Genomic DNA, 21,925 nt, shown 5'->3' with positions numbered 1-21,925 from the left:
TGGACTTGATGATCTTAAAGGTCTTTTCCAACCAAAGCAATTCTGTGATTCTATGATTCTACATTCTGGCACGGAGCTGTGCTGTACTCAGGGATCTCTGCAGACACAGCTCTGTCACGTGGACATGTCCCATTCTTTGGTGACGGGAGCAATGACACTTCCCTCTGGGGATGACACTGCACTGCAGACCCCATAGAGAAGTTTCCACAGCTTCTACGTCCCTGATTCAACAAAGACTCCAAGCACCTAAGTTTTCGTTGACATTTTTGCAAATATTAATACTATTTTGCAAATATTAAGCTTAGTGGGATATTGGGAGACTTAACTCGAGTGAGGCATTGAGTTGAATCTGAGCTTTTTGTATCTAAAAGAGTCATACACAGCTCTAAAATCATTGTGGTCCTTTTCTAAAAGCAAACACAGACAATGTGAAACACAGGTAAGAGCCAACCCTCCTCCCCCTTTGAGACCAGAAGGTTTATGAAACGAGAGTTTCTCATCAGAGACAAATAAAAGAGCACAATGCAGGTGCTTATCATTGTCTCCTTGCTGACAGATATACTTGAAATGGAAAATAATAACAAAAAATTGGAGGGCCTGACTCCCCGCACTGCATGAGCCATGAAAAGAGCTTTTCATGACAGGACCCACGGTTCTCAAACGGAGCATGTTTTACCCAGTATCAGTTTCTAGTGTAAAGCAGGGGTGTCCCCTACCTCACGTTTCAGTGGCAAAGGAGGAAAGCCTGAACGGGAGGTGCGTAAGGTGATGCTGTGGCTGCGCTGCTTACGGTCCCAGAGAGGCTTAGGTCTCCTAGCACACTGCAGATTTTAGAGTCCCTTCACCTGCCTGTGGCCAGAGCTTGCCGATAGTCAAATCACTGAGCTGCTCTCACTGCCCTGTTACATTTACGTGAGAGAAAAGAGTACTTCTGGCCCTTTTAGATTTTATTAGAAAAGCTTTAATGCAGCCTAGTGTCATACAAAGTGCTGAAAGTGTATAGATGTGGAGCAGTCTGAATATTAACTAGCTTTTAGAAACTGCACACTTGCTGTGTTAAAAGGTTAAAGTAATTTGGAGCGATGCCCAATTTGTTGTTGTAAGTCCGGTCGCGTTCAGTGTACTGAACTATCACAATTATGGATGCACAAATAACGCGACCCACCTTCAGTCTAGTCGCGTTCCGTGAACTACCACGGCCACACTCAAAGAGTTTGGTCGTGTTCAATGAGAATTATCACAGCTAAATTAATGAACAATGCAGTTTATTAAAGCAACAGATACACAGGTTCTTTGCGTTGCCAGTGACAAATTCACTGTCTGCAAAGCATGTGCAAATACCAAGAGTATGAGTAACCACCTGGCTACAAACACATTAAAAGATATAAAGCAACTCTATAGAGATTTCTAAGTTTCCTGGGGAGGCACTTGGTATTACCAAGTGTTTGAATCTTACCCAAAGGCGTCCGGATGGGTGGGAAGAGAGGCTCAGCCCGTCGACTGATCCCAGAGTTCAGAGTGGTACATGATGATGGTATCTTCCCTAACATCCTCTCTCTCTTAAGCTATATTATATTATTTTTTACCTTTCAGGTGGAGCTTGAGTGTCTCTAGTCAGGCATGCCTTTGTTATGACTGGTATAAGGTTTTCTCGCTTCACTTTTAAAGGTATAAACTAGAAAAATTCAAAGCATAAGCTCAGTGAGGGGTGGTCGCACCTTGGAGGTGGGCAGCTTTTGGCACAGAGGTGTGTTTTGATATTATAATGATATTATAGTGAGCAAAGTTTACCAAAGGACAACATTTTGTCAAAAAACATGACAGAATGTTGGCCCAGGGCAACAAATATGCAGCTTATCGGTTCTGTGGTACCTTCAAGTTCCCATATTATCGCAGAGCCTGGCCGCGGTGTTTCCACTCCGCTCCACCCTCCATGCAGTTCCTCTTACAGTCAGCACACCAAGCTCCCCTGGTGTTGCCAACATCTCAGGTTGCAGGCCTAGGGAACTTCTGTGGAATGGATTCCTTGCATGTCATCCATGCTCCACCCTGGAAGCTTCTTCAATGCTGTACCTTTCCCTAAAATGTGAATATAAGTTTAATTTCTAAGTCACCTCTGGCAATTATTCCACAACACTTACCCTGATATTACTGGATAATTATGGAAAGTTGGCAATTATTTCCTGCCTTTTGACTCTACGGGTCACTAGCTGTCATTACGTGCTGGTTTCCTGCAAAGCAACTCAGTGGCGAGAAACATGTTTCCAAAACACAAAAATCTGGCTATGAAATCGCACTGTGAAGCACTCAGCTCATGGGATCCTACAAGCAGGTGTTTTCTCATCTCTTGGTCACCTGAAGTTGAAGTGGGCACTTGGTGGTGTCCCTTATACAGATGTTCCCTTTGCAGTCAGATCTGCTATATTGCAACATGGCAGTTGCAATATCCATTGCAAAAGAGCATCTCCTTCATTTTGAGACGTTCATCAGTAACTATGCCAATGAAAATTTGTCATACCAATAGTCCAAAGATGCATGTAGATATATATAGCTATATAAGCATAGAATCATAGAATCATCTAGGTTGGAAAAGACCTTTAAGATCATCAAGTCCAACCGTTAACCTAACCCTGCCATCCCACCACTAAACCATGTCCCTAAGCCCCTTGAATTATGAATCAAATTTATTCTTGGTGACACCACATTTCTGAGTATAGACCTTGGGAAGGGTGTGATCCTGTTTGCTGTTACTGTGATGCATTTCTCTCATGATACTTTTATCATAGAATCATAGAACCGTTTAGGTTGGAAAAGACCCTTAAGAGCATCAAGTCCAACCAGCACTGCCAAGTCCATCACTAAGCCATGTCCCTAAGCACCACATCTACATGTATTTAATACCTCCAGGGATGGGGACTCCACCACTTCCCTGGGCAGTCCCTTCCAGTGTTTGACAACTTTTTCAGTGAAGACACTTTTCCTAATGTCCAACCTAAACCTGCCCTGGCGCAACTTGAGGCCATTTCCCCTCGTCCTAGCACTTGTTACCTGGCAGAAGAGGCCGACCCCCACCTCACTACCCCCTCCTGTCAGGCAGCTGTAGAGGGCGATAAGGTCTCCCCTCAGTCTCCTCTTCTCCAGGCTGAATACCCCCAGTTCCCTCGGACGCTCCCCATCAGCCTTGTGCTCCAGACCCCTCACCAGCTTTGTTGCTCTCCTCTGGACATGTTCCAGTGCCTCAATGTCCTTCTTGTAGTGAGGGCCCAAAACTGAACACAGTATTCGAGGTGCGGCCTCACCAGCACTGAGTACAGGGGCACGATCACTGCCCTGCTCCTGCTGGCCACACTATTTCTGATACAGGCCAGGATGCCGTTGGCCTTCTCGGCCACCTGGGCACACTGCTGGCTCATATTCAGCCAGCTGTCGACCAGTACCCCCAGGTCCTTTTACGCCAGGCAGCTTTCCAGCCACTCTTCCCCACATCTGTAGTGTTGCATGGGGTTGTTGTGACCCAAGGGTAGGACCAAACACTTAGCCACAGTTGAGGTTCAGCTTTATCTAGACTCTCCAGATACATTGTCCTGGTAAAAGATGTATATATTGTCCTATGTGGTGGAAATATTTGTATCCATTTTTAATTACCCTTTAACTTGCAGGTATGGCATGAATTGTCTGATCCAGTTTGAAGATTTTGCCAACGCTAACGCTTTTCGTCTCCTCAATAAATACCGCAACAAATACTGTACATTCAACGATGATATTCAGGGTAAGTACTGTTAGGAAAACGCAGGTTTAACCTTCGCCTTGTCATGAGGAAAGGTGATTAAGATCACAAGACTGTTTATTATACAATAGTCAGATGTGTGATAAATTTCAGAGTTTACACATAAGCATTTAAAAATATAAACAAAAGCACAGCAGTCTAAGTTGAAAATCGAGTCTCCTTGTTTTTAGGAATTTAGCTGTTCACTGTAGAAATGTTGCTCGAGGGAGAATATGGATCATGTGCTCTAACTTATTAAGGTAATTTGGAGAGTTCCATTCATTTTCTATAATTTAGCTAAAGCGATGATGATGTTTTAACAGTTACACAAGGCTTTCAGTTTCCATGAGCCAGGTGGTCATTAGCTGACCCTGGCATTGTCCCACTGTTGTTATCTGCCTTATTACGTGCACAAACAAAAGGTAAACCAGCTTCTTTCCTCCCCATGGATGCTAGCTCCAGGGTTGTCTGAGAACAGATATATTCTCCCCTAGAGTGGTTAACATAACCCTTCCAGCGCCAAAGCTGGGTTTATAACCAGCACATCTCCCAGGCCCTGTGAGGCTCAGCAGTCAGCAGAATTGCTCAAGTGCCCCGAGGGGTGCAAGCTGCATATTGGTGGCATCCTGGTCTGGTGCTGACTTGGCTCTAAACTGTTTGCCCATCCGACAGGGACGGGATCTTCCCAAGTGATTATAAATAACCAGTTCTTCTCCCATGAGTCCCTTCATCTTTTATCCTTTTGTCTATTCCTGCTCGCAACATGCAGAAACTTCCAAGGTTTGTTGATTTAATTATTTGCAGTCAGCTGGGCTTATCCTCACTTGTACTTGAAAAAGACTGGAAGAAATGCCAGTGTCATTTTTCACACAATGCTGGTTCTTTTCTGAGCACTTTCTAGCACTATTTCTGCACCTGCTACCTGTCTAGCAATATTTGGCGGGGTGTGTAACAGCTCGTTCATATCTCATGGCACAAGAGGGAGTAAGACCCTGGATTGTGGGAATACGGTTGGTGTGATGGGACGCACGGTCCTGCTCAAAGACACTTTCATTAAGAGAGTTTAGAAGCAGCAGAGGTTAAGGCATTTCAGAGAAGGTGAGACAGGTACTCCTGTACAAGAAGACTCATTAGGTGTTCTTGCCACCCATAAAAACTTTCAGTGGAGAGAGGAGCACAGAAGAGAGCACAGGAGATACATTTTTTAACTGAAGTCTTGAATGGAGGAACCAAGAACTCAAAATTTTCCAGAGATGAAGCCCATAATAAGAAGCCAATGATGTAAAGGTTTGTTTTGGATTAGTTGCTCTCTCTGCAAGTGGAAGTGGACTCAACAGTTGAAAGGAAAAGAGGCCAGGTGACGTGGCAGATTTGTGGACCTGGATATAGTTTTTCTTGGGGGAACTAGAATGAATTGGAAAGGTCTCTTGGCGAGTTGGAATGGTTTCTTCGACTGGCAGAGAGAAGAAAAAGAGGATATTAAAGCAAAAGTGAAGATTCTGAGTGGGAAGCAGGAGGCTGTATTTTTTATCATTTCTTTTTGGCCACAGGTCATAGCTGAATGCCTCAGACAGTTCCTGGAAATTACTCCCCCAGAGGGGCAAACCACATCCAGGAGGATGCTGTAAAACAGCATTGCCATAAAATGGACCTTGTCTGCTTCTCCCCAGTTAGACGTGTGTCACGGTGCATGGGAGATGTCACGTCCCCTGGAAATTCTCCAGAGTCCCACCCATTAAAACAGTAGGATTTTACCTCTTACTAGTAAAACTTTATGTTCTCAAATAAAGCATCTAGCTGGCACGGGTTTCACAGTAGTAGATAAGGAAAGAAATCCTGCTGATCTTTTGCACAGACAAGCGATGAGTCAAGGGAAGCAAGCCGCTGTTTCAGGCTTTTTACTGTTGCTGTCAGAAAGAAAAAGGGATTACAAGCCAGGGTTGTAGTCAGGAATGGGTTTCGAGGAAGCTTTGGGAAGCTGAAGTAACTTGGATCTGCTTGGTTAGCTCTGTCTTGGAGTCATGTCAGAGATTAATGGAGTTGAAGCTGGGATGATTCGTCTGATTTATCCACCCTGATATACCCCTCTGTATCCCCAGATGATAGCAGAAAGGGAGGAAGTGCCATTTTCTCACTTTCACCCTCCTGTTCTTTGGCTTTGCCTCAGGCTCTCTCTTTTCTACCATGTTGGTGTTTCTTGAATCGCCTACTTAAAAAAGTGGGAGAGTTCAATGCAAATTGTGTTTTAAATTATTAACAAGAATCATACAAAGCCTTGTTTAAGCAGTTAACATGTTACTCAAGTCAGGCAGGAGCAGACCTCCTGAAGCCAGAATTATCCCAGCTTCGAAGCCAGCATTGTTTTAAGTATATGGATTTAAAAATACATCTTGGGCACAAACAGTGCAAGTTGGATCAGGCCTGAGCTATACTGATTTAAACTCATTTGCCCGTTGGTTAGTGGGACTCTGATTGCAGTGTGCCTACACATACACACACAGATGAGGTGTGGGAAGAAAGTATAAATTGCTCCACTTTATCTCCCTCGGGCTTCCTTCTTGCTGCCCCAGGGCTACACAAACAGAAAGCAATTTAAAATATTAACGCTTAGGTTTTTCTTTTTTTTTTTTGTGTGTGTGTTACACACATTACCGTATTGCCAAATCCATCCTAACCCCACAGAATTAAAATGACTCAGACCCCGGCCAGTTCGAGCCAGCCTGCTGGTGCCGAGTGGGACGCCTGCCAGGTACCACAAACCAGGACGAGGTGATTGCTCTTGTTCTGAAAGCCATTAGTGTGGGAGCTAACGGGAGCTGGCTCCCAGTGCCCGCGCGTGGGAGCTCCCCATGAAGGGAGTGCTTCTCCTTCCTCTGTGGGGCTGATGACATCAGGCCTTTCCCAGCTCTGGCTGGGTTCATGCAAGGGGCAACAGCTTCAATTTCAGCTCTGCAGGAGAAAATGGATTGTCACTTCTTCCTTTTTCCCAGTAAAGTACCAGGGCAGGCGATGGAGCACATCTAAAATTGGAGGAGCATGAGAATGCTTTAGAACCTCCTCTTTCTCTTCCTGCTGTAACTTTGCTCCACTTAACGGTGCACAGTGATAAAGAAAAAGTAGACAACAGAAAAGTCTTAAAAAGGTGCCAAGTCTTGTGAATCTGTGAGGCAGGCATCTCTGGCTTCCTGCTTCATACAAGAAAATATATCAAATCATTGAAGAGGATAGTTTGGAAGGGACCTCTGGACATCACCCAGCCCTCACTCAAATAAAAGGTGATTTCAAAGTTAGTTCCAACTTTGACATTAGATCAGGTTCCTCGGAGCCTTGTCCAGCCGAATAATTTTCAATATCTGTAAGGATGGATATTTGCAACCTTTTAACGCTACCTATTCCAAAGTTTTCTCATCTTCCTTGTACATCTTCCCCCTAATATCTAATTGGAATTTCCCTAGATGCAACTTGTGTTTATTGCTCCTCGTCCTTTTGCTGTGCATCTCTGAGAAGAATCTGGCTTCTTTACAAACAGTAAGTAGTTGTAGACAGAAATTAGATGCCCTCTTAGCTTTCTACAGCCTAATCAAACCCAGGTCTCTCAGTCCTCCTTGCACACCCTGGTCATGTCGATGGCTCTCCTCTGGACTTGCTCTAGTTTGACGATATATTCCTTGTGCTGAGAGCCCCGAACTGGAGATGCTAGCCTAGATAAAACCTCAAAAGTGCTGAAATAGAAAGAAATGATTGCTTTCCTTGACCTGCTGCCTAGACTTCTGTTGGCACAGTCTAGCAGGCTGTTGGCCTTCTGTGCCACAAGGGCGCATTGCTGGCTCATCTTCAACTTGTTGTCCACCATTACCCCCAAGTCCTCTTCTGCAAAGCCGCTTTTCAGCCATCAACCCCTACCATGTGCTGTTACATGAGGTTATTCCATCTTCCCAGGTGCAGGACTCTGCATTTGCCTTTGCTGACCTTTATGAGGTTTCCCTGAGCCCATTTCTCCAGCCTGCTGAGATCCCTGTGAGTGACAGTCATCAATCACTATCCCCAATTTGTAATCATCCATGAACTCTGTCTTATCATCTAGGTTGTTAATAGAACATAAACAGTGCTGGCCTCTTTGTACCACTTTGTGCCACTGACCTCAAGCCTTTGAGCCAAGCATCCCAGCCACTCTTTCACCCACCCGATAGTCCCCTTGTTCAGTCTGTATCTCTCCAGTTTGGCTACAAGGATGTTTTGGGAGATTGTTTCAAAGGTCTCATGCAGGTCAAAGGAAGCAACACCCACTCCCCTCTCCTCCTCCACATAGCTGGTTGTCTCATCATAGAAGGCAGCCAGGTTGGTCAGGCATGATTTGCCTTGGGAAATCCATGCTGTTCTCAATCACCTTCATGTTCGTAGACATGCCTTCCAGGAAGATTTGCTTTGTAATCCCCAAGTACTGAGGCTAGGTTGACTGAGCTAAAATTCCCTAGATCTTTCTTCTGGTGCTTCTTGAAGATGGGTGTGACATTTGTCTTTTTTCAGGCTTTGGGAATCTCCCCAATTACCAAAACCTTTCAGAGAACAACTTTATAATGTCATTGGCCACATACATCAGCATCCTCAGATGCATCTCATCAGATTGCGTGGACTTTGTCTGTTGAATAATCCCCGCTAAATAGGCAGGAGTCCATAGAAACCCTGTTAATTTGCACACCTGAGGTTCTCAGCACAGGACCAGGGCTCTGTGTGCATGTGCCTCACTGTCTTTGTGGTAAAGAGCCTAATTCTGACACAGCCTTCAAAGACATGCACTGAATACTCACAAGAATCAGCAGGAGTTTGTGCCTAGGCTAAGCAGAAATGGGACTGAACCCACAGATCAACCTGTGAACTGAGTTGGAATGCTTGGCTGGCTGAACCGAAATCTTTATGCTCCAACAGAGACCCTTCAGTGTCATTATTCAGTTACCTGATCAGACAAAACAAAAACATAATTCACCACGAGAGTGGTTGAACACCAGGACAAGTTGTGCAGAGAGGCTTTGAGACTTTTATCCTTCAAGAAGGCTCTAACCAAGCTAAACTAATTTGGAAGTTAGCCCTACTTTAAGCACATACTGGGCTAGGTGACCTCCAGGCATCTCTTCCAACCTTATTTTTTCTATGGAAAGTTCATTCTCCTGGTTGATCAGTGTGTTACCCTCCATATTCACATATCAAACATGAATTCTTCAGGCTTAGATTGCTTACTCAGTACCGAACAGCAGAAGCTGTTCTAGAAGTTTAGTCAGAGTTGCAGAAAAATGAAGAAATCTCTAACATGTTATCTAATTAATTGTATCTGACCGTGTCATTCAAAAGCCTTTCACACATGTGGGCAGGGCAGAGAGAATCGTGCGGAGAAGCATAAAGCCTACTACCTCCTGGCTCTGGGCATCTTTAGCAGTCTTTTAAAACCAGACCTGATCTAAGTGTAACAGCGATAACTTCTCAAAGAACCACCAGTCTGAGTGGTTCGATTATGTCCATATCCAGTTTGAGACTCTGTGAACAGATAGGATTTCTAAAACAGGCTGAACACCTACACTGTGCAAATGAGATTTCTTCAAGGCACTTCAAGATGGGAAACCCCAGATCCACAGCCACATTAAAAACACCCAAGCTTTTGTACTTCCGTAGCTAAAGTAGTCTGCTACTACCCCACAGCTAAAGTAGTCTGCAGGCAATGCACAGGGGTCATCACTTTTGCAGAACCTCTCTAGGTCTTTTCCCACTCAGAGCAATGATTCCCCTTTGTTGTTGCATGTGTGACTGCTGATGAGCCTCAAAATATCTCTTGACCCACCAACCACCTTTTCTCCTTATCCTAGAGATAACCTTTCCATAACCTTTCCAGGACACTTCAGGAAGCAGTGTCTCAGCCTGAAGGAACACAGCTCCCAGACCTCAGCTGAGGTTGGGAAAAGGCTGACTCCAGTGCCACAAATCCGAGTGGCTCCCAACATTTGGGCAAGCTAGAAATCAATCATGCGCAAACGTGGCCTAATTTCCAGGCACGTTTCCATGTGCTGTGTGAAGCGGGCGAAGCTAGTTTTTGGCTCGGCATTAACAACCTTCAGCAGATTAAAATGGTACAGTATCTTGCTTTGTTGTTTCAGCTGGCGTGGAAAATGCATCGGTAATTATCACAGGAAGCTAAGGAGGGGGGGAAGCACAATAGGAAGGGAGCGCTGGACGATACCCTGTCACAGAACAAAGCAAGCTATGTCCTGCCAGGCAGCTCCTGAGCAGCGCGCTTCCCCTGTGGGGATTCACCCGGGCTGAAGATAGATGTGGAGATGTTCTCAGTCCCAGGTTCACCATTACCAGTCCCTCTCGGACATGCTGTGCCCTGCAGCAGAAGAGGCTCCTGTATTTTCCCTTGATGCTACTACATTAACTATTTGAGGGCCAGCTCCCAGACTTGTGTCTAAATCACATACTGACTGCTAAACAAGCCATGTCAGAACCGTATGGACTCCTGGGTGCAAACGGGCCTCAGCATCTTCGGCTTAGTGGTGCAGGGCCCTAAAGATCTGGCCTGTATCTTCTGTCATTTTTGCAGCGGTAACATTCGCTCCCCTTTCCTCTCCTGCTTTTCTTGTTTGCTGTTTCCCTTGTTCACTGGATGCCATTGCAATCTCCTTTGCAGTAAGGAACAGCATACATCACTTCAGTGTTAACCTGTCTGTGATCTGTAGGTGAAGTCCAGGCTACGGAGGCAAAATGAACCGAAGAACAGGGCTGTGCTCTCTCTGAATTCGTTTAGCTGATTGGTATAAAGCAGGATTAAAAACAGACACCTAAAGATGACCTCATTAGGCATCTACTTTAAGATGAGCTCTGCATCTCCACTGTCAGACAGCTCTTCACCATACCACTGCCTCTTCTGGGTCACCACTTGTCCCTAAATCTGTTAGTGGGGAAAACCAGTTCCTTCCCTGAGCATCGATGCTTTGCATTTTACTGCTGTTCTCATTGACTTGCTCCATGCCATTTCTAGGCTTATTTTCCTAATGTCTTACAGTGGCCCTTTGGGGGAAGGCTAGCACTAGCCCGCAGCCATGGAGGTGAAGACCTCGAGCTGCAAACACTTTGGCAGCTTTTTGCTTCAGCTTCGTTGTGTTTGACTTTTGCTTATGTATTTGGAGTGGATCTGGACAAGCTCCACGCTGCTTTCCAGTAACAGGCGGAACTGCTGCAGGGAGTTAATGTGAACCAGGATTTGGAAAATCCCTATGCTTCCTCTGCATCCATAAATTTAGATATATTTTCTTGGCTGCCCTTTGCTGGAGCTATTAAACTGGTGTTTGCTGTTCCCTGGGCCCTCATCTTGGCACCGTTTTGATGGGGTGAAATGTAAGCAGGTGGGGCAAGGGTAAAAAATAAAAGACCAGGCTGAATTTGGCCATCTCTCCCACCAGCGTGCTGTGGAGAAGGGGGAAATCACCCACACGGGTGTCATACGAAGAAACGGGCAGTGGTGTGGCTGCGTGCTCCCATCGCTGCTGCTCTCGGGAGGATTCAGCTTGGCGGTGATGCTCTGCTCCGCTCAGCCGGTGCCCAGCCCTCAGCATGGGGGGACTCCTGCTTCCCCCATGTCCCCTGCTCAGCGCCGGGGTGCTGTCAGAGGGGGTGCAGCCCTGCCCTCAGCGCTGGGCAGCTCTTCCCTCTTGCACTCATGCCAGCGCTGCCCGTGACTCTGTGTGCGAAGCCTTTCGTCCCCCTGCCCGCTCTCCCCGCTCTGAAGGAAGGATAAGGTGTGTCCCCCCTTATCGCCCTCTACAACTGCCTGACAGGAGGGGGTAGTGAGGTGGGGGTCGGTCTCTGCTCCGATAGGATGGGGGGAAATGGCCTCAAGTTGCACCAGGGCAGGTTTATGTTGGACATTAGGAAAAATTTCTTCACCAAAAAGGTTGTCAAGCACTGGAAGGGGCTGCCCAGGGAAGTGGTGGAGTCCCCATCCCTGGAGGTATTTAAAAGCCGGGCAGACGAGGTGCTTAGGGACATGGTTTAGTGGTGGGATGGCAGAGTTAGGTTAACACTTGGACTTGATGATCTTAAAGGTCTTTTCCAACCTAAACGATTCTGTGATTCTATCCCTGGACCTTACCCAAGGCCCATGCCAGCAGCGTGGGTGCCTCTGGGCTGCAGCCTCTTCCACCTGGGGCTGGGGAGCAGAGCCTGCCCCCGGGTTTTGCTCCAGTGTAGTTCCAGCTCCCTCTGCTGGGCCTTGTTCTTCCTTACACTAGAGCAAGTGGAGTGTCAACCTCAGAGGGGGTTTCCTTAACATTTTACAATATTCTGAATGCATCTGAATGTCAGAAATTAATTCCTACCAGGATGGCCATTTTCCTGTGTGTCCCTTAATTTTAAATGCCTCTTTTCTTTGCTGGTCCTGTTGCTCTGGACTCTGCAGAGAGGCTCCTGAGGTCTGCTTGCTATTTCATAGAATCGTTTAGGTTGGAAAAGACCTTCAAGATCATCAAGTCCAATCGTTAACCTAACCCTGCCATTTTGTGATATTATGTTGAGCATTCACTTTGAGTCTTGGAAAGATGGGATGATTTGCAGGTATTTTCCTTTGTTCTCTCTGTGCCCCTCCATATCTCACCCCAGATACAGACCAGCAAAGCTGGCTCTTGCTAATTGCATAGAGAAGCAGCTATCTGCAATAGCAGCATTCAATCTCTTTGGAAAACCGATAGACCAACGTGTTGACAGGTGGTGGGTTTTTTCTTGCCACAACTCATGCTGAGGGGTGCCCCCCCTCCCCCCAACTCATTTTGTGGTCTTTCTGGAATTGAAGCACAATGATTAGCCAATTCCTTACAGGAACCAGCTGTGAACTCTCCTCCGTCGAGATGCTCTATTGTTCCAGGCTCAGAAATTGTAATTATCAAAGAAAAATATTGAGCTGAGGCCAAGGTACAGTAACTTTGTTCCTTGAGTAATGGGGGTGAGATGCAGTTTGGGAGACGTGGAGGGATTAGAAACACATTGGAGAGAAAGGAGGAGGATTAGGAACAGCAGAGCCGAGCAGTCCTGCTGTTGGTCAGAGCCACAGTGTAAGTGCAGGGGGATGAGTAACGGCACACCCCGTCCCACAGGGCTCCGCTCTGCAAAACGCGCGCTCTGCTGCAGACTGAGTCCATGCACCCCTTCTTTCTGTACACCCCACTTCTCGAATTCCTGCTAGTAACATCTTTAAAAAGACCTCGAGTCCCTCTGCTGAATGTCTCATGAGCATTTTCCATTTAAATGGACTTGCAGATACCAGCATTTGTCCCACCAGACTTCTTTGCAATCATAGGATATAAAGCAATTTTGCCTGGGTCAAGACCAAGAGAAACAAAATATTTCTCCAGTTACGTTCCTTTTAAATACTTTCCAGGAATCAATTGCTGCTAATGCTGTGACCTGACACACTGTCGTGCTATAATTGTTCCACTTTGGGACTTTTTTTTCCTCTGATCAGTTCCCCACTCCCACCCATAGAGGAATTTGGGGATTTCTGTGCAAAGGAAGCCTGGGAGATAGCATGTGAGCATGCGTGAGGTATGCGTAGGTGTTCATATTCTACTGCATGTCACAAGCTCGGCATCACTGACAACCACGGGACCCTGGTCTCTCCCCACGGACCCTGGTCTCTCCCCACTTCTTTGCAGTTCAGACTGCCAGGGTGGGATCCCTGCCTCCAAACTTTAGATGCCTGCAATAAAAGTGTCACATGTATTCCAGTTATCTTGTCTCTCTTCAAAAACTGTGGTGGTACTGACACTTTCAGGGTGCATTTCATTTGACCTTGTTCAGGTGCCTGCTTTAGCATGTGCAGGGTGATACACGTTTGTTCAGAGGAGTCCCATCCCTAGCATCTGGCGTGGCAGCGAGCCAAGCCGTCCTGCTGATTACAGACTTACCGAAATATGGAGAATGAGCACGCGACACCCATAAAAAGCAACATCTGAAAAGTAGGTGATTATCTGGTGTTCCTTTAAATTCCTTGGATATTCATTATATCTTCCTCTGTAATTCTCCTAGTCTGATGGCACGGCATGTCGCCAGGTAAATACATGATTCTAAACATAGCTTAAAAAGGGAGAGATTTAGTGCAAGAGAAGCAAGAGGAAATCTTTATATACGGCCTTCAGTCATCTGCGCTGACGTGCTAATGGTGAAGCAGCAGAGCGCTCAGTGGCTGGTTCCCTCCCCATCGACTCCCTTTTAAACTGAACTTGGATGGTCTGGGTCTGGAAATAAGCTGACACAAACTGTTTCCTCAGCTAAGGAAGGGAATTCATCCTGGGCGCTGAAGCGAGTGTGTCACGCGATTCTTTGCAAGGAAGAAGCTTAAGAAGCCACCAACCGTTAGTCTAGTCCACTTTGTGTTTAAGACACGGACGCTTGCAGCACCCTTGTGAGTAAGAAATGGTGCCGCTGCCATTCTGTACCTGTGTCCTGCGCACAGACACCACGGCGCTGACGTTTGCTGCAGGGACGTGGCCGCTGCCACCTCCGCTAAACCAGAATCACTCTTAAGTGGCACTAACTATTCATGTGAGTTATGGTTGCGGAAAAACCTTTCGGGTCTGGCCAATAAAGATTTTCCTTGTCAGAGTAGCTTATACTGGTTCCCAAAGCAAAATAAGCCCTGTCAATAGAAGTTACTTCTCTGCCAGAGGACCTGTGCTCCCAGTAGGTTTTCTGCTTGCGTGGAAATAATGAGAGAGTAAATAATTCCCCCATGCCATGATATACCAGTAGATTTCTGGGTTTGCTGCGGCTTTTGCACTAAAGAAAAGGAGCAGGTAAAGCTGAGTTCATTTTCTCGGTCCTTGACAGATGAGGCAGCACCATCTGCTGTTTTCACTGCTCCTGGTCCCGCTTTGCTCATGAGCTGCTCTCCTTTCCCAGCCCGGCTGTTCGCTGATGCCCTGAGGACCCTGCAGGGGCTCTCACTGAGGCAGTGGCTGATTGAACCTCTGATGTGCTGGCTGATTAAATGGGCAGGGAAATAGGAAATGCTGGAAATCTGGTGAAATCATTTTTATTAGCCTAAAAAAGGGTTCATTGTCCATCCCACCTGCGACCAGCCACGCAAGACTTGTTACTTGTGCCCCCCCTGATTTCTCACGAAGCTTCTGAAGATGAAAATGGAGACAGCATCAGGGCTGGGGACACATCCGATTAAAAGGCTGAAGGATAAACCCGCCTCCTTCATTCCTAGCTCACCTTTAACACTTGTGTCCAGCTTGCCCCAGCAACATGAGATACCACCAGTGCCTGAATCCTCACCAGTCTGTGCCTTTCCACCCTGTTCCTTCACCTGGGCTAAGACTTTGGATTAATACCATATGGGACTGATGTGAGGGGAAGGCAGGTTTATTCAGCCTAGGCATCTGTCTCCCCTGATGGATGGAAAGCTGTACATACTCCAGTGGCTGTCACCGCAGGACTCCGCTCGCCATGTACTGGATTCTTTCTCACTAATCTGGGACCGACTCATGTTCTCAGTGACTCCTGAATGCTTGGCAGTGAGGCATGATGGTTCTGAGCCGGGGTGTCAGAGTACCAGGGAAGGAAAAAAAAGAGAAGGTGGCGCTGGGCTGTGAAGGTAAGTGAGGAGAAGAGGATGGTAATTCCGTGATCACAGAGGATTTTGTGATGAGTGTGCCCAAATTCAGACCACCACTCTGCTACAGATGTCTTATATGACCTTAGACAAGTCACATGCATCTTAAACTCTTAGAAGTTAGGTATTAACTTCTTCTGGCATTCTGGGACTCAGTGTCCCTTTGAGTCTATATAGAGGGAAATTGGTGTTTTCCTGCCATGGAGGGGTCTTCTGAGGTTTAATATTTCAGGGTTGGGAAAGCCCTCTGATCCTTTAGTGGCAGGATCTAAGAGAAAGGTTCCTACCACAAGGTTTCTCACAGCATATCAGCAGGGTAGACAATCCATTTTCCAGGATGACCATCTCATGGTGTTTCTCTCTTTTCAGGCACTGCGTCTGTTGCAGTCGCTGGCATCTTTGCAGCCTTAAGGATCACAAAGAACAAGCTCTCTGACCATAAGTTTGTTTTTCAGGGAGCTGGAGAGGTAGGAATGTTCTTGAGTTTGTTCCTAAATACGTTGTAAATTCAAATTTAGAGAGAGAAAAGTCAACCATGAAACTTCCTGCAAGGCTTGGCTTCATGGAAACAAAGCCCAGAAGCAGGTTCCTTGTCACCAGGCAAGAGTGGGCCCCACAGGTGGATCTTGTTGCTATGTAGGAGTTGCCAACGCTCTTTCAGTGGCCTCTTGGCCCATGAGTCCTGGGCACATTGCCTGGATGCTATGAGGCTGCCCATGTGTCAGTGGGGCTTTAAGTACCTCGAGAAAAGTCCCTTATGAGGCAAGGTGCTGCAGGAACATTAAGGAAGCTGGTTTGAGTCCTCAGGGTTGGTATTTAGGGTAAACCAGAGCCTCTTTAGCCATGGAGTCAAAAGGACTCAGACTCAAAGAACTGTAAGAACATAACCTCACTTTCTGGAGTCAGTCATATTGTCCCCATGGCAGAAGTTAGGCAGTCTGTAAGGTGCCTTGGTCAAAGAGAGAGAAGGAAGAGAAAGTCTCTAAAGCCTGGACTGTGGACTAAAGGTCCAGGTCCCGGCTCAGCTCTTGCCCAGCTGTGGGACTTTGGGCAAGGTCTGTTACTCACTGTTTGTCTGTCCGTCTGTGAAGCAAAGATTGCTTCTTCTCCTTCTCCAGCCCTCCTGACAGACATGTCTGTGCTGTGGCACAGAGGCCACCCTGCCTTGTTAGTCCCCATCTGGGCGGGAGGGCTGGGCACAGCTGTAGGACCACTAACACAGTGTGTCCAGGGCTGCTTCCCCAGGCAGGAACAGGAGAAGAGGGCTTTCCTCTTGGCAGTACTTCAGCTGCAGCAATCCCACTCTGCATTGAGTTCCTCTCTATTGGCATTAGCACCAACGTTTGTTCAGAGTCTGCCCCTTTTTCTCCCCTCCAGCAGCTGGTTTAAATGATGGAGACAGTCTCTGCCTGTCAGGGTACCCCCTCCACTGCTCCAGCCTCATGGGCAGCCTGCTCTGCTGGATGATATTTTTTTTTTTTAATTTATGGCAGCACCTACAATGCTAAAATCAGCCCCATCGCATGGCACTGTACAACCATGGAGCACAAAGCCTCCCTGCTTTGTGCCGTGCTGGGGCATGACCCAACACATCTCTTATTTAAAATCTTCCCCCTGAAAAGATGATGACACCCCAATGAAGTGTTTATATACTGTGTTCCAGGCTGCAATGGGCATAGCTCATCTCATCCTCATGGCCTTGGAAAAGGAAGGAATTTCACAAGAGGATGCCATCAAAAAAATTTGGATGGTGGACTCCAAGGGACTGATTGTGAAGGTAAATTTGTCTCCAGAGCTGAGCCCCACTACCCCGCCACCTCCTGCAAGCTAGAGAGAGGCCAAAGCAGGTAGATAACTTGGACCCTGCTCTGGCCCTGGAGTAAGGGCTGGAGTTTTACTGGTGTCAGCAGAGCTGTTCCTGCTTTCAGAGGACTGGATCTCATGGTGACAACGGTGTACCAGCAGCACTGCTACCCTAGAGGCGATGCTTCGGGCTGGATATCTAAAGTGGTAGGATACACTGATGTCTGATTGGTATTCTAACTCCATATGGCCATGGTCTTAAGCAGTGCTGGAAGTCCTCCATGTGGGGTGTGACAACAGCAACGTTGTGCCCTGATCCAGCCTGGCCCAGCTCTACTCTGCAGTCCCTGGGTCCTTGTGGCCTCTGCCCTTGTCCCTTCTCAGACTTGGGGAACTTGTGCTAAGCATACAACTTCTCTGCCTTGGCAGACAGATCCTTCCTCCACACAATCAATGTATTTGGGAGGGCGGGAGGAGCAGAGGCCAGCCCCATGTGACATTACACCAACAGCTCAGTGCCTGGCTGGCTGATGCTGAGGACCTGCTCTGAGGAATCCAGTTTAAGTAGGGGGCCAAGAGATTAAATGAACTGATGAGTTACTACGTTATGTCTCCACCTTTTGACAACAGACCAAAGTTTGACTCCTTTTTTTTTCCTCACAGGGCAGGAGCCACCTGAACCATGAGAAAGAAATGTTTGCCCAGGACCACCCCAGTGTGAACACACTGGAAGAGGTTGTGCAGAAAGTGAAGCCTACGGCAATTATAGGTGGAGTTCCCTTAGCACAACCTTTTCGCGTCAGTTCAGTTCTTAGGAGAGTTTCTGTCTTTCTTCCAGAGCCTCCTTTTGTTCTCCCAGTCAAAATGAAATGAGTTTTTTTTACCCCCATTTTGTCAGTTGAGTTTTCCACATCCTTTCCCCTTCAACTGTGGGACACAGGCTTCCTCTCTTTTGGAGCTGTAGGAGCCATCCCAGACAGGACTGCAGAGGGAGGTGCCATGGGAGGCAGGATTTGGGGCTCTCGGCAGCGAGCACGGCCCGGGCAGGCTGAGCAGGACGAGGATGACAACAGGCAGCTCAGTCGGGTCTTTGGGAGGCAAAGTGCTGAGCGCCACAGCCCAAACACGGATTCCCACCCTGTCCAGAGTAGCAGAGGGCTTTATTTTGAGATAGGCTTTTAATCCTGCCATAATAGGAGAAGCATTCCCACCTGCATCTCCAGAGATGGAGCCTGTTCCCTCCTACAGTTCATTTACCGATAGAGGCATTTCCAGAGGGATCAGCCCAATGCGCTGAAGTCAGGCCGTCGGAAAGCACCGTCTCACTCCGCTGTCGTTGTTTTAGGTGTCGCAGCCGTCGCAGGAGCTTTCACTGAGAAGATTCTGAAGGACATGGCAACCTTCAATGAGAGGCCCATCGTGTTTGCCCTGAGCAACCCCACGAGTAAAGCGGAGTGCACAGCGGAGCAGTGCTACCGCCTCACCGAGGTACTGCACCAGGGAAACCACGGTGGTGCATGGTGGGCGGCCAAGTGACAGTGGGCACGAGTTGAAACAAAAGAGGCTCAAGCTGGTCGTAAAGAAAAGCTTGCACGCTGTGAGGAGGGTCAGGAGGTAGAACAGGGGCCCAGACTGCTCATGCAGTCTCTGTTCTTGCAGGTTTTCAAGAGCAGGCTGGATAAAGCCCTGAGCAACCTGGTCTGATTTCATAGCTGACCTTGCTGTCAGCAGGAGTTTGGGTCCCTGCCAGCCGGAATTACTTTGTGATCCTCTAAAGAAAGCACTTGCCTCCTTCATTCACAGCTGTCTGAGGTGTCCCATCCTCCCAGGTTACTGTCCCCTGTGTTTTGCCACCCTAGTTGTTTGTATAACAGTTTCATCACCCAGCTCAGGCTCAGTGTCACTGAAGAATTACTGTCATGTGGACTGACTTGGGGTGAGAGAGGAGGCTTTGTCTCATTCTCCCCTTTGGTGTCCCCCCCACCTGCTACTGCGTAGGGCAATCACACAGCCCCCAGACCTTTATCCCACGAGTCCCTCTTCACACTCAACACATAGTTGATAGAGAGGAAGAGAGACTCCTTCTCAGCAAGTTCAAAGCACTTGCAGTTGGGCAGTACAAACACCCACTCAGTGCTCAGTGGTCCTGTTCATGGCCCTGTTGGTGGGGACCAGGCCCTCCAGAAGGAGATGGTTCTGGTGGAGATGCCTCTCACTTACTGGCTGGACATTTGTCCACTTGGTCACCAGAGTCCCCTGAGTGCAGATCCTGGCATTGATGTCTTTTCTAAAAATGGATGCCTATTCCTCTCTCTTGTCAGGGACGGGGAATATTTGCAAGTGGGAGTCCATTCTCAAAGGTTACCCTGCCCAATGGACAGACCTTCTTCCCTGGCCAAGGAAACAACGCCTACGTCTTCCCAGGAGTGGCACTGGGAGTCATTGCCTGCGGAGTCCGGCACATCTCCGATGATATCTTTCTCATCACAGCAGAGGTTTCCAAATAGCATTTAACTAATGTTTTTTAAAAGATGGTAAGAGGCACAAGCACCCACCTCAAGTGTTTTCAAAAACCTGGCCTGGGGCAATGTGTTGAGAGGAAATGGCACAGCCTCAGCAAAAAGCCATGGCCTTTCCCAGTCTCAGGAAAAGCTCAAGCTTCCATTGCACCTACAAAGGTGCAGGAGCCATGACAGGGTCCCCCTCATTCTCCGTAGCTGGTGCCCCGGCACAGCACTTCCATCATTCTGGCTCGCTTTAAGTCTGGAATGAAACATATGCGCACATGTATTTTGTATAGTTCCACAGCTCCCACTGAGAACCAGTCCCAGCTCTGCCGCTGCCGAGGTTTCAGCCACGTACCGTGTAACGCTAACGAACGTGGTACGGGCTTGAGGCCACCTCTGTAAACTGCCTTTCTCTTCTTCCCAGGCTATTGCTGCTGAGGTGACAGAGCAGAATCTTGCCGAAGGACGACTCTATCCCCCCTTGGACAGCATCAGAGAGGTGTCTCTCAAAATCGCCGTGAAAGTGAGCACCCATTTAATGTTTCCGCTTTCCACGGTAGGGGGGGGGGCAGGAATTGCCTTGGCATCATTCTGGCTTTATGGGTTTTTAATTTAACATTTTTTACAGCCTAAAGCAATGATTCTCAGGAATCCTTCCAGCCAGAATTGCTGCTTTGATTTCTATCTTTAAAGCCCAAATGTGAAAAATGCCTCCTGATTCTGGGTGCCTCACAGCTCACAAAGCTCCGCTTTATTGCTTGGAGCTGTGAGTTCTCAGCACTTCAAAAAATCAGGTTTAGGGTCAAATTCAAACATGACCCAAGTTGCCAAAAGATTTTAGGTTCCAATTTGCTATTTTGGAACCTCTCCTCCTGTATTTGATAGGGGCCTAAGTACCTAAATACTATTCCAGATCCGGGCTTGTTTTCTAACTGTGGGATTGATGCCCTGCATACATCGAATCTGTAATTCCCACGCGGGGGGCACCCACTGAGAATCACATGGGCCTGCCAGGAGTTACTGACGGATGCACAGGGTGGCTGAGGAGCTTCAGGGTGTGAGCGGAGGTGGTTAAAGGGCCGCTCTCCTTTAACTGCACATCCAACCGTTTTGCCAGGGCAGGGGTGTGCATTTCTAAGCAGCGGTAACGGCAGGCAGCTTGCATTCCCTCACCCGCGGGATGAAGCGCAGCTGACTCAGGGAATTGCACAAAGAGAAAAAAAGAAAAAAAAAAAACCAAACAAAAAAACACAATTTTGAGGGGGCAGAGGGAGGGAAAAGAGGGGAAAATACAGCCAGGGCCAAACTGCTGTTGCTTTCAACTTCGTAATGTGCCAACTTTATTTCATCAGCTCATTTTCCTTATCTTCTTGCAGATTGTTGACTGGGCCTACAAGCATGGTCTTGCTTCTTGGTACCCCGAGCCAGCAGACAAGGAAGCCTTTGTGAAACAGCTCGTTTACAGTCCTGATTACGATTCATTTGTTCTTGACGATTACAGGTGGCCCCCCGCAGCCATGCAAACACAAGATGTTTAAGTTTTTGTGAGAACTGTTTTCTCGGTTTTTCCATCAGTTCCCATGGTTCATATCCTTGCTGATATAAATGCACCTCCAGGCTTGCAGAATGATAAAAGTAAATGATTCTAAATAGTTTTTTACTTGCTGCTGCTTTTTCTCTGTGGGAGCGTATCAGTAGGGAATAAACGGAGTCCAAGCGGGGCAGCCAGCACTCCAAGGAGAGAGACAGGCTATGGCTGCAGCCCGTCCCAGTCCGTCAGCACTGCGCACCGCTGCTTGAATCACAGAATGGCGAGGCTTGGAAGGGACCTCAGGAGATCATCCAGTCCAAGCCCCCGCTAAAGCAGGGTCACCCAGAGCAGGTTGCGCAAGATATCGTCCAGGAGGGCTTTGAATATCTCCAGAGAAGGAGAATCCACAACCCACCTGGGCAGCCTGTCCCTGTGCTCTGTCACCCTCAAAGTAAAGTTCTTCCTCATGTTCAACTGAAACCTCTTCTGTTTCAGTTTGTACCCATTGCCCCTTGTCCTGTCACTGAGCTCCACTGAGAAGACTCTGGCTCCATCCTCGTGACATCCACCCTTGAGATAATTCTAAGTATTGATGAGATCCCCCCCCTCAGTCTTCTCCAGGCTAAACAAGCCCAGCTCCCTCAGCCTTTCCTCACAGGGGA

At 47.6% G+C, this 21,925-nt stretch overlaps 1 protein-coding gene across 1 annotated transcript in view; it reads left to right on the top strand.

Moving 5' to 3' along the window:
- Positions 1-21,270, top strand: part of ME3 (malic enzyme 3) — a 63,566-nt gene extending 42,296 nt beyond the window's left edge. The window contains exons 6-13 of the mRNA XM_009641320.2: positions 3,660-3,769; positions 15,792-15,889; positions 17,086-17,199; positions 17,889-17,994; positions 18,571-18,713; positions 19,547-19,720; positions 20,157-20,255; positions 21,109-21,270. Of these exons, the coding sequence (XP_009639615.2) occupies positions 3,660-3,769; positions 15,792-15,889; positions 17,086-17,199; positions 17,889-17,994; positions 18,571-18,713; positions 19,547-19,720; positions 20,157-20,255; positions 21,109-21,270 (1,006 nt within the window). The remainder of the gene's footprint in view (positions 1-3,659; positions 3,770-15,791; positions 15,890-17,085; positions 17,200-17,888; positions 17,995-18,570; positions 18,714-19,546; positions 19,721-20,156; positions 20,256-21,108) is intronic.
- Positions 21,271-21,925: the final 655 nt, after the last annotated feature.

The sequence above is a fragment of the Egretta garzetta genome, unplaced genomic scaffold, assembly GCF_000687185.1.
Source record: "Egretta garzetta isolate BGI_Z169 unplaced genomic scaffold, ASM68718v1 scaffold286, whole genome shotgun sequence".
In the NCBI taxonomy this organism is placed as follows: Eukaryota; Metazoa; Chordata; class Aves; order Pelecaniformes; family Ardeidae; genus Egretta; species Egretta garzetta.
This window is presented reverse-complemented; position numbering and strand designations above follow the sequence as displayed.